This window comes from Centruroides vittatus, unplaced genomic scaffold, assembly GCF_030686945.1.
Source record: "Centruroides vittatus isolate TY-2023 unplaced genomic scaffold, ASM3068694v2 contig_2604, whole genome shotgun sequence".
Taxonomy (NCBI): Eukaryota; Metazoa; Arthropoda; class Arachnida; order Scorpiones; family Buthidae; genus Centruroides; species Centruroides vittatus.
Window position 1 is genome coordinate 473,762 of NW_027121655.1, and position 13,388 is coordinate 487,149.

General features: G+C 29.8%; 1 protein-coding gene across 1 annotated transcript in view; it reads left to right on the plus strand.

The window, feature by feature from the left end:
- Positions 1-411: 411 nt before the first annotated feature.
- The window catches only part of Rpt1 (26S proteasome regulatory subunit Rpt1), a 32,604-nt gene continuing 19,627 nt past the window's right edge, over positions 412-13,388 (plus strand). Inside the window, exons 1-3 of the mRNA XM_067266037.1 lie at positions 412-591; positions 10,656-10,693; positions 10,783-10,864. Coding sequence (XP_067122138.1) covers positions 513-591; positions 10,656-10,693; positions 10,783-10,864 — 199 coding nt within the window. The 5' untranslated portion in view covers positions 412-512. The remainder of the gene's footprint in view (positions 592-10,655; positions 10,694-10,782; positions 10,865-13,388) is intronic.

A 13,388-nucleotide genomic window follows, 5' to 3' on the forward strand; every position in this document is an offset into this window, starting at 1 on the left:
TAGTGCCCACAGGGCGAAAAGAATTTTAAAAAAAAGGGGTAGCTAGCCCTCATTTAGGCGTTAGAAACGCGGAGAAAACAAGGAAAACGCCACGTTGGCTCGTCCTGGCGAGGCGGAACCGCTCGATCACTGGTGGGCCACACAAGAATTTGAACTGAGCTTTACTTATATAACTTAACTAAAAAAATATATATTTATACTTATGTCTATGGCAAATTTACTTGCTATAGACATAAGTGTTTTTAAAAATAATTTTATTAATTAGTTCGATTCTACAAAATAAAAGTTATTAAAGCAAAAACAAAAAAAAAATGAAAACAAAATATTTAAAAATAACACGTTATTTGTAATAAATTATAAAAGATTTTTTGGTAAATAAAGTGTTGCCAGTTGTGATTGCATCCGAACTACCGCAGCGCCGATAAGAATAAGTGACGCCTGTGTTAACTTTGGTTAGACTAAATTTGTTTTGTCATTCTGTAGTTTTACGTATTGTTCCAAATAATTTGAAAATGTCTGATTATTTGGGTAAAGATATGAGAAAAACTAAAAAAGAAGACAAAGACGAAGAAAAAGAAGAGAATATTAAAGGTGATTTCAGGGTTTAATTAATTAGGCATAATACCCATAAATGGTATACACCAACAAACTAAACATGGAAATGATTTAAAATTAAGCAATAATACCTTTAAATTTAAATTCAATTGCTTTACAAATTCACACCATCAACAAAATTTAATTAAAATCTCCTGAAATGCTTAACTTTATATTGTAATTAATATATATATATATATATATATATATATATATATATTATATTATATATAATTATATATAATTATATATATATATATATATATATAATTCAAGTAAAAGTAGATATTGATTTGTTTTATTTTTTGACTGTCTTGTGGGAAATAAGAGGGTCTCTTAATCATACCTATCATGGGTTTGCCAGGCCCACAATGAGGGCAGCCAAATAGTGAGGGATTGGACCTGACATGATCAATCCTGAAAAATACCTGGGATATTTTGACCACACAAATTTGATCCGAGTCCCTAGAAAGATGGACTGATGTCTTAACCATCTCTGTCATCCAGCTGTTCAAGCGGTAGTAAACAGTTCAATGTTATGCTATGGGTAAAACTGTCAATTGCTCGGAGTCCCCATCAATAGGGGCCTCAAACCAACCAATATTTCATAAGAAAATATTCCTTCAAAAAAATTCCCTATAAGTCTCTGAAGTCAATACTGTACAGGGGCTAATAAATCGAACTTCACTAGGCCCCATGAAGCCATAATCAGGGCCGGTTCTAGGGTTTGGAGCGCCCCGGGCAAAACAAAATTTGGCGCCCTTTCATACAAGAATATACAAATTTACTGCAAATTAAAAAAAAGTAAAAAAAGGCAAAAAATCAAAATTACACAATAAAGAACTGTGTAAAAAATTTATTTATTTAAAGCACAGCAGGTGTTGTTAATGCAAAGTTTACAGAAAGACAAAGTTATTTAACCATTAAGGTGTATGACAGGCGCCAGTATCACTTTGACTATTCATAATTTTGTTGATATTTCTAATTTATAAATTTGATCTCGTCCATTTTTTGAGTAGATTGTTGTGATACGTGATACTGATTACAAATTATCCTTTCAAAATAAATAAAAATAAACTTTTTAGAGATTAAAAAGCATTTGTCCGCATCAATGTTGTGTGATAAAAGCCATAAAAATTCTTAGGTTTCATTATTTTAATTAGTAAATTTTTGTTTTTGTCTATTAATTTTTTTTTGAGTTATTATGAATTCTGACTTTACAAATAGTTTTCTTTGAATAATTGTAATATTATTTATATCTGTTGACAATAATAAAATAATGAGCGTTGTGACCTTTATTTGGTATTATTAAAGAAAAAACAATTTATTGCTTGCTAAAAAAGTCAATGTCTCATGAAAAATGATCAATTTTAATTTATAAAATCTAAAAAAATAATAAATGTAAAAAAATATTTTATTTTTATATCGGCGCCCCGGGCACTCGCCCGGCTTGCCCGCCCCTTTATCCGGCGCTGGCCATAATGCACCACTAATGGTAAATATTTGTTGTAATATGTTCTACATTTCTTAATAGCGAGGTTGCAGCCAAAGTTTTCAACGCGAAAATGTGAACGTTGGATGTTTGGCGCCGACCTACCAAACACCACTGTCAAACTTCTAGGCTTTACAGCACCAAATGTCTGACATTCTTGTTTTTGCATTGAAAACTTCAGCTGCAACCTTGCTATTATATCTACTTAATATTATCAGGGTCAAATGTATAATCAACTGAAAACTTGAAATTTGCATCTCAATTGATTCAATTGTTGTTCCCAAAAAATACAATCAAATTTCCATTTTTGGTTATGCTGCACAATAAATTTTATACTGATTAAGGTTCAATCTTCCAACTTAATAGAAAAGCATCAACATAAAGGCATTATTACACTAATGAATGGTTAAGTAAATAGAAAATACAATTCATTCTTTTAAAAGCTGAATATTGTTTTTTTAAAATAAAATAGTAACCTTTTTCAATTCAATTTTGTTAAAATCAATTAAAATCTAATTAAAAAAATGATACAAAAAAATTTTGTTGGGTTCCTTTAATAAAATAAAATAAAAGGATGCGAATAGTAAGTTTTAGTTTGAAATGAATAGACATTTGGATTGAAATTGATAATGAAATTGGTTTTTGATGATTGTATTACACTGATGAATGTTGTACTTAGGTTTCTGTTGTTATCTTGAATTTTACAAGTTATTTTGCTATGGTTTATTATGGTTTTATTAAGTTGTTTTAATTGAAATATGCTGATTGTGAAAGAGGGAAGAAGAAAAATTTTTTTGAATATAAAAATGCAAGTATTGTGCAATTATACAATTGAAAGTAGCACAAAAATTGTTATTTTGTACATTTGGCGAATATAAAATTATTTTTAGTGTATAAAAAAATTGGATATACAGGTAGGCCTCCTACAACGCAGTACCTTTACAACGTGTTTTTGCTCCAACGCAGTTGTAAAAATGCGGAAATTTTCTTACAACGTGGTACTTTTACAACGCGGTTTGGGGTATTTAGAAACAAATTATCTTTCACATAACAGAAAAATTGCAACAGATCACATGACATGCTCTGCATTTCGGTGTACAGAGCTAAATGTCCTTGAGAACAGCTGTTTGTCGACGTTGGCATGTTATTCCCATGGAAGTTTCAGGGGAAGATTGGTTTTTAGACAGATGTGCATCATTTACCGTAAACACTCAAATATATCACTAAATTTTTGATTATTTATACTCTTTCAATAGGTGGGGACTGCAAAAATGGTCCAAAATACAGTATAAACTTCTACTGGGTGTATATTTTTAACAACGTAGTGAAGGGAGGTTATTTTTTGCAATTTTTACTGTCCACAAAACCGATTGAAAAAAATGTTAGCCATAACAATGCAGAATGAAAAGAAAAGACCGTCGTTAAAAAGGAAATTTATATCTCTTCAAATAAAGATAGAAATTTTGGATCAAATTAAAAATCAAGAGCGGATAGCTGATATTGGTAGGCATTTTAATTTAAATGAGTCAACTATTCGGTCGATTAAGCAATCGGAAGAAAAGATTAGGAATTCGGTCACATCCAGATCATCTATTCTTGCAAAAAATGTTTCTCATCCGAGAGCACCTATAATGGAAAAAATGGAACAAGCACTAATATTATGGATAGAAGATATGAACAAGAAACAGTTGCCTTTTAATAAAAGTGCACTTAAACACAAAGCCTTAAAAATATTTGATTATTTAAAACAAATGGGACAGTCAGCTGATGAAACCGGTGTTAAATTCGTGGCTAGCAATGGCTGGTTTGAAAAATTCAAAAAACGCCATTCGTTGCACAACTTACACATACAAGGGGAAAAGGCCTCTGTGGATGAGGATGCAGCAAAAAAATATCCAGCAGAACTAGCAGATATTATTCAAACAAAGGGTTATTTGGCTGACCAAGTGTTTAATGCTGATGAAACAGGATTATCATGGAAAAAAATGCCTAACAGGGACCTATATCTCAAAAAATGAAAAACCGCTCCTGGCTTTAAAATTTCCGAAGATTGCATAACTCTACTTCTATGTTGTAATGCGTCTGGTGATTTTATTACCAAGCCAATGCTCATTCATCGAGCACTAAATCCACGCTCGATGAAGCAGTGCAACAAAAACGACCTTCTTGTGTATTGGAGAGCCAACAAAAAGGCATGGATGACTGGCCATTTATTTAAGGATTGGTTCCATAATTGTTTTGTTCCAGATGTAGAAAATTATTTAAAAAAGAACTTAGCATTCAAAGTCCTACTAATCTTAGATAATGTGCCCTCGCATCCAATTGATTTAAATCATTCCAATGTTGAGATTGCATTTTTACCACGCAACACCACTTCGCTATTGCAATCCTTGGATCAAGGAATCATAGCGACTTTTAAATCATACTATATCTGTAAATTGTTTGAATTAATTTTGGAAAAAATAGATTCTACAGATATTACAGTCAGTGAAGTTTGGAAACAATTTTCAATTTCAAACTTCATTGTGTAGAAATTATCGGCTTGTCCCTAAAAGAAATGCACCAATTGACTCTAAAATTCTGAAGATTTTTTCAATGAAGAAACCAAAAACTTCACTCTGAAAGGTATAGAAAAATGTTTGGACATGGCAAAACAGATGGAATCTTACTTTTTAGAGAATGATCCTCTGCTGGAGAGAGCGGAAATATTTAAAAGAAATCTTCAAAATTGCTTTTCTGCCTATCAAGAAATTTATAAAGATTTGCAAAGCAAGAGCAAACAATCTCTAATGACAGCTTTTTTAAAACCTAAACCTACTGGAAGTGCAGTGGAATTTGATGATGAAACAAGCTCAGATCTTGAAATAAGGCCAGTCAAACATTCTCGTACAACTATAATAAGTGACGATGAGGACTGAATTTGTGAGTATAACATTATGTTACTTTTTGATTTTGACTTGAAATCATAATCTTTTTAGTTTTTATATGATGATGAATTTTATTTAAGCTTTTTATGAAATGTTTTTATGTACATAAATTTAAAAAATGATGAAAATGTTACACCATAAAAGGCAGTTTTTCTCTTTTTAGAACCGAATCCCAGTTTTTGTATTAAGTTGGTGTCTCCTATAACGCGATTTCCCACAACAAAGTATTTTCAAGGAACGTATCTACCGCGTTGTGGGAGGCCTACCTGTATTTCATATTTTTGATCTAAAAAATGTTGTGGATACTCTGAAATTAACAACTAGAATCTCTAATAAAAACAGCTTTTTTGACTTGCTCAAATTAACATATACTAAGGAAAAACATTAATAAAACTGTGATAATCGCAATGAATTACTATTATATTAACATTTATTTAATTGCATTTCATTTAAATTTTGTTATATTAGTATTAACAATAGCATAATGTATGTTATAACTTAATTTATGATCTTGTGCATGAGAATGCACAGGAGTAATAAAAACATTTATTTATTGGAATCCTTGCTGCTAATAATCATTCTAGTTAATTAACTAACAGAACTTTGAATTTAATCAAAAATTAACTTTACAAGAAAATTCTTTAATATAAGTTTCTTTTGTTCAAATTATGCATTAAAAGTTTTAAAAAATTTACCTTAGCAAGGAAAATTATAACATCTGCAGTCAAATTAAAAATTGACTCTCAAAAATTGCCACATTTTGTTTTTAATATAGTAATAAAATACTTTAGCAATTGTACTACTGGACAAGAAAGACTGGAGATTAAAATTATAAGTTTTTTAATTGAAATAAAAAATGTATAAGTATTGATAAGATTGTAAGAATTATTAAAAGAAAAAAATTGTATATAAATGTCAAATCATTCTGTAATCATTGCATTTTATCTAAAATTAGACCGATAGACTTTGTGGATCATAAATCATATATTTTATTGATAAACTTTTAAAAAATAGTATGTGCTTTAAGTGTTTTCTTGAAGTTACTCATTTTTAAATAGACTTTTATTATTTTGTAAAATTTCAATAAAGTAAGTTTATCATCAATGACTATTGGACATATAGTGATTTTTATAATGTGGTAGAATCTTGTTTTAATAGATTGTTCAGGCCTCCAAAATTCATCCAGAGAATCCATTACATCAGGAACAATGGATTTTCTTCACACCCAGGAAAATATCTGTTGTACAAAAAAATTTCATTTTTTTAATCCCCTACATATAAGAAATACCTGTATTTGAAATTATTCAGTCTTTTGAGATCTCTCTCATTTATAGAAACACATGTTACAAGATTATACATTATGCCATATGTGTTTACGACAAAACTGGTGGAAACTGCTGGCTATATAACACAGAGGCAAAGTACAGTACAGTACAGTACATGCTTGTTAGTACTTCACTTGAATTCAGGATTTGTTAAAAAATCTCATCCATCTTTGTTTTGATGCTGCTATTCTGTCATTTGAGTACAATAACACGTAGCTTCCTGGCACTAATCACTGCACTGTAGGAGGCTTGGATGCACAGCTGCAAAGTTAACAATATACACTAAAGATTATGTACATATTTGTTCCACATTGATAATAGTCTAAGTTGGAACTGAAAAGTAAACAGAGACACTTAAAACACCTTATGTACTTTACCAGCAGTTAATATTGATTAATAAGCTTTCATTAAGTTTTGAACATATATTCTGTTTGGAACAGTATTAAAATTATGTTATTTTAGAACAATGTAAAATAAGACTGACGAAGGAACATTTTTGACGAATTAATCAAGTCAAAAATGTTAGTTTTATTAAAAAAATTAATGCTGGAAAAGTATATAAGGTGTTTAATTGTCTGTTTGTTCCAGTGTATTTTTTTTTAATTCAGTACCCAGAAACACCCAAACATTAATTAAAAATTGAAAAAATTTGATGTTTGTAGTAGATGGGGATAGAAAAAGAAATCTTATTTTGAGTTATGGATCTGCTAAAATGAGGTAAAATTACATTGATTTGGAAGGACCTGGGGAAGAATCTGTTGTTTCGTGATTCGTTAAAATGAGATTTTAGTGTAAATTTGTGTGAGGACACAATAATGGGATATATGTTGAGTGATAAAAAAGACTGCTAAGAAAGCACTTTTGAGTGTAATATAAGTATTAGTTGTTAGTAATGATCTAGATTGACAACATGAACTGTTAGAATGATGCATGAGTAGCAATGTAGAATTTCCAAATTACAACAAAATTAGAATGGTCTTGTAAAGAAGTTTAGTCAATTTTTGAGCCAATAGGTTCCACCTTCTGAAATTTATTGTAAGTTTGAAAGAGGCTATTCTTGTCTATGGCAACTCCAGACTTTGTATATAGCATAGCACATTAGAATATGGATTTGCTGCAGGCATTTCAATGGGAAGATATTCATCCTTCATACAGCCCAAATCTGGCCTCTTCTGACTTTAATATTTTCTTGTGTTTGAAGAAACATGTTACTGCAATTGCTGTTTTGCAACTGATGATGAATGCAAAGCTGTTATTGGATGGCTGCTACAACAGAGGAATGAAGTTCTGAGGATGGGATGAAAAAGTTTATTATACAAAGCAATAAATATGTGAACTGGTTGACTGATTTTGTCGAGAAATAGCATATTGCTTGCAGATAAATGCTGTATATATTCATTTCTGCAAGAAAAGAGTAGTAAAACTGTGTAAACTGGAATTGCACAGTACTGAATATTTTTTCCAATTTGATAACAAGTTGTCCTATTAGTTTTCATTAAACCTAATGAAAAGCACAATAATTTCAATATTCTAAAATCCATGAGACACAGGAATAAAAAGAATATCAAATAATGAAGTTTACACTTAAAATTTGTGAAATTTTTTTATGGAGGATTTCCAAAACTGTGTTAGAGTGAAACCAGAAGTCATATTGTATGGGGATATCCTTAATTTTCAAACTGTGTTAGAACAAAACCATGTTGTATACTTGGATACTTGATAGTAGAAGAGGGATACTTGTGTATAATCTGCACTCTACGGATAATTCTAGATAAATTCTCCATACAGAAAAATTTGTCTTCACACGCCATACTCTTCTAACTTGGCATTTTGTGACTGGCTATTTCTTAAATCTTAAATCTTCTCTGGCCATTAACAAAGATAAAACCATACCTTGAATCAGTTTCATAAAACTTAGACAGAAATACTGTAATCAAAATTATATCACATTAAACAAGGTACTATGATAATTTTCTAATAAGTTACTTGAATAAAATTGCTCAATATTTGGTTTGACTTCTCAATTGGATACTGGACAAGATCTGTAAATCTTGATAGCTTGGTTTATAACAGGACATTGGCAACTCTAGTAATATCATGGTCTATTTGATATGGATGATGGTTAGGTTAGTTGTATTGGTCACCAAGAGTAAGAGGCAACTGCTAGAGATGTAAAGGAAACAGAGAAAGAAAGAGTGTATAGAACTCAAGAATTTTTAATTTAAGAATTCTGTTTAGCTGATTAACATAATTGTTATTTCTGTGTCAGTTGCATCAGTTTTAAGTTGATTATATAACCAATCATGCAGTTATCCTTCTTAGCATCTTGCATATCATGCAACCAAACCCACTAGAATGCAATGGTGATAGGATGCTAAGCAAGAGAGACTTCGATTTTCTTTATTATGTGAATGTGAAAACATAGGAATTCCATTTTATTACAATGATGCAATTGTGCTGTGCACCTGCTAGTATACTGAATAAACCAATAGGGAATGTGGTCTTTCTTACTGACCAATGGTGGCAAAGAAAAAAATAACAAAACAATCAAAATCTTTTTCTCCTTTCTAACAAATTGAATCTCTGACTATTAAATTTCCAGTTATTTTAATAGTTCCAATCTGATTGAGGATAGTTTGTGTAATTTATTTTCAATATTTTCATACAACTTTAAACTGTTAATAAAATAAATATTTATATATTTAATTTGTAGATACTAAGCAAAACTAAAATAAAAAGAAAAAAAAATTGAAATTTTATAAGCTATTTAAAAAATACCTGACAACAATTAGTTAATGATTAATTATATGATTAAATGATTATACAATCCCAATTAATCATTTATTGTTAATTGGCTAACTTGATGATAATCTCATCCTTAAAAAACTTCTTATCCATCAAGTTATTTCCAACAATCAAGAAACGATTTTGTGACATGAAATACTACATTTTCCAGGAAAACTCTGTATCTGTGCCAAGATGGTGAGTAAAGTATAAGTGATTCTTTCTTTACAGTTTATTTTCTCTACATTATTTTCACTGAAACTGTCACGTGTTTAGATTTAGAAAAAAAAAATTTAACAAGAGTGGTCAGAAGTGTAAGCTGATTGGATTTCAGACTTGATCCCAACACTGTCGAGAACTGCTGGCATATTATGGGAACAAAAATTGCAGAGAAGAAACCTGGAAATAAACAGCAATTGCAAGAGTGCATTAGTAGTGTAATATCATGTGCTTGATATAGAATAGTTTAGGAAACTTATCCACTCTGCTGGGATGCTATAAAGCTGTTATTAAGGCTCATGGTGTCTTTATGAAGTATTAGGATACCATGCCTACCGTGCAACAAGAAATAACTGTTTATGTTATGTTTTTCAGACGTACTTAAGCTATGAACTTTTTTTTTCCCCTATAACTTTGAATGGCAAGTTCTTGCATCAATACTCATTAATAGTGTTGGTGAGACTATGGTGTAACAAACTGTTCTTCTCACAATTCTTCAGACTGGAGTATAAGTGTATAATTGTAATTCTTACAGTTTTTATTTACGAATGTTCTGTAAAGTGTTTTAGCACTGTGGTGAGTTATACTGTGGTGTAAAATAACACTTAAGTTCAATGTAACATTATATGTAATAAATTGCATTTTTTTGGTTTATTCCTCTTGATTTCTTTTCTGTATTATATATGTTATCATTACAAATACCAGTTATAGTTTAAATAACACTTTGCACATCTGTTGAACACTTTCTGTTGAACACAAATACCATTGGTGATGCAATTTCCATGGTCATTACTGTATATCTATTATTTCCTAATCTTTTAAATGATTAAAAATAAATTTTCTATACAGAAAAATTTGTCCTCACATGCCATACTCTTCTAACTTGGCATCTTGTGACTGGCTATTTCTTAAAATGAAATATTGAAAATGAATCCATTTTGAGTCAGTTTGAAGAGAGCCAAGCAATATGACAGAGTGCTTAGGAGTGCTAATGATAATTTTATAACTATTTCTGACAGTTGGCACGATCACTAGACTAAATCAAGAAAACTGTTTTGTATAGTAACTCAGTTTTAATCATATTTAGTAAATATTTTGTTTTAATCATACATTTTTATACCTTTAAGATTAGTTAAAAGTAATTATTTTATTTTAATGTTTAATTAAAATTTGAAGTATTAAAATAAAGTTATTTGTGTTTGTAAATATTTATTTTAAACATAATTTATGATAGATAATTTCATTTTAAATACTTGAAAATAATAAATTGATGTATGTTTAATAATTATATGTTATATGTATGTTTTTAAATAGCATTGGATGAAGCAGACATTGCCCTGCTTAAAACTTATGTAAGTGCAATAATTGATTTTTTTAAAAATTAGCATTAAAAGATTTTAAATTATTCAAATTTTTAAAATTCTATAATTTGTTTTTGTAGGGTGTTGGGCAGTACAGCAAAGCAATAAAACAAGCAGATGATGACATTCAATCAATTTTAAAGAAAGTAAATGAATTAACTGGTAAGTATACTTGAAATTTAAATACATGAACTTTATTTTTTTTAATCATTATTTCATTAGTTTTTTCACATTTGAAAATTTAATATATTTATTTTTCTTAACCTGGGCAATGCCAAGTCTTTCTGCTAGTTGTTAACAAAAAATAAAGTTCAACTTTGGGAAAACTCAACAGTAGTATGTCTGAGAAGCCTGTGTGAATTATAAATTTCATTAAAAATTTACTTTTTCTCATGTAATAGTTCTTTTTTCTTTAGTCCCACCAGTGGCCAAGCAGTTCCATTCCCTGAATACTAGGAGTTTAGTTGTGGGTTCATGCCTCGCCAGGACAGGTTAGCTGGCCACGTGGAGTTTTCCGGGTTTTCTTGCACGTCTGTAATGCCTGAATAGGGGCCAGTTACCCTTAAAAAGACTTCCCAGAAGGCATTCCCCAGGCAGTTTGCCCAAGTGTTGTGTTGCCGTAACTTAACTAAAAAACAAACATCTTTTTTCTTTATTAACCAACTTGTACTGATTTATAGGTTGTTTTAAAGGTAGAATGAGGTAGTTAGCTGTTGAGTCAACTGTACATGATGATTTATCAAGTTCACTCATTGACAATCCCCATAACTCCTAACAGTGCCAGATTAGTGATGATTGACTTGTAATTCATCTTATTTATTCTATCATTAAGACATGTTTTCTAAGATTCCTATTAGCATCTAAGGTTTCTTGATGATGTCCAGAATTATTTGTTTTTCTCATTTCTTTTTCATGTAATAATTTTTGATAAGAAATAGAACATTCTAACATCTTTCTCCTAACTCTGAAGCTTTTTTTACATTTGAATAGTTTCTTTAAAGATCAAAAAGTAGAATTCAAGAGGATATAAAGTTCCTTTATGTATAAATTAGTGGCTTAGCAACAAGTTGATTACTGCTGGTACTTGATGCTGTTTTTGTTGTTGTTTTCATCTTCCAGTTGCAACAATACTTCATTATTGATTTCAATTAAAGGTTCAGTTACATTTTTTTTAATCAACTTTATCCAGATCAGATGTTGGACCATCCTAATGCTATTTTTAACAGCTTTTATAATAGTGTTAATGGGAATAGTCTTTCCATATTTATTGCAGAACTGAGGCTTAACTTTTATGCATTGCTATAAAATTTCATTTCACACAAGTCTTGATATAGTCAAGGAAAATAAATAATTTAGTTGTACAACTTAAAATAGTTTATAAATAAAAGGTAAATTTTAAAGTGTGGAGTCATGTAACTTTAAAATTGCGTATAAAAAAATAAATAAAAAAACTAACAAAATAAGAATTTATTTTAATCTAAGTACATACAAGTATATTCCTTGATTTTAAGTTCTCTCATCAAATAATTATTTGCAGTCTAATTCTAAAAGTTATTATAATAACAATAGTGAAGAATACAGTCTAACTCATTTATAATGTCATCCATGGGACCGGAAATTTTTTGACGTTATAACCGAGTGTCGTTATCTGTGAGGTCTATTATTATCATAATAAATTTATTATCATATGTATAAAAATGCAAACTACATGTCTAAATCAACTTTATTTACATTATTTTGTCTAAGTTTACATCAATGTAATTAAAAATTTCAAAAATTACCTTTTATAAGAAATTTCTATTTGTCTTAAGTTTCAATAATGGCGGAACTTCCAGTTTTGAAAATAATGTCGAAACAAAAGACAACAAAAGGTTAAACTAATGTGTGCCAATTAAAAATAATTCAATTATTTCTTTATAAACTATTTGATGTAATATGTTATATTAAAAATAATAGAATATTTAACAATTTAGCATAAAGTAATTTAAAAATGAGTACATAATAACCGATCGTCACGTCGTTAAAAGTGTGGCGAACCTCACCCCACCGAAGTCAGGTGGTGAGAGTACCACTTACAGTTGTTCTAGGAAGTGGACTCTGACTCTAGGACTAAACACAGTATTTTCTTTGGGTGCGTTTACTTTTGAGGTAATAGTGCTACTTCTGAACACTGGAAGTGACGTCATTAACATGTGTATTCGTGGTTACGTGTCCAGTTCGAAAGTAAACGCGAACACTAACAAGAAATATGGAGATTTCCTGCAAATAATAATGTCAAAGCTGCTATTTTAAATGTTGCCTTACAGATAGAACTACTTGATTCTGAATCAGACAAGGAAGATCTTATTGTGGATATAATTGTAGAAAAAATGAAAGAAGAAAAAAGAAAAGTAAGGTCAAATAAAAAAGATAGAAACTTTTATTGAAGAGACTGTACCTTTTTATATATAATCCAACTGATTTTAAACAGCACTTAGACTTACAAGAGAATCTTTTGAAAGTCTCCTTTATACGAACTTTAGTTTTGGATTATTATTAATGCTGTTCATTTCTTTACGATTTATTTAATGCTCTGGACATAACATTTCTGAAGATTACAAACGCGTATAAGGTAAACTTCACTTTTAATCATAAACAATGAGTAAAATTTAATTTTTTTTACATCTGTTTATGAAAAAAGTCTTCT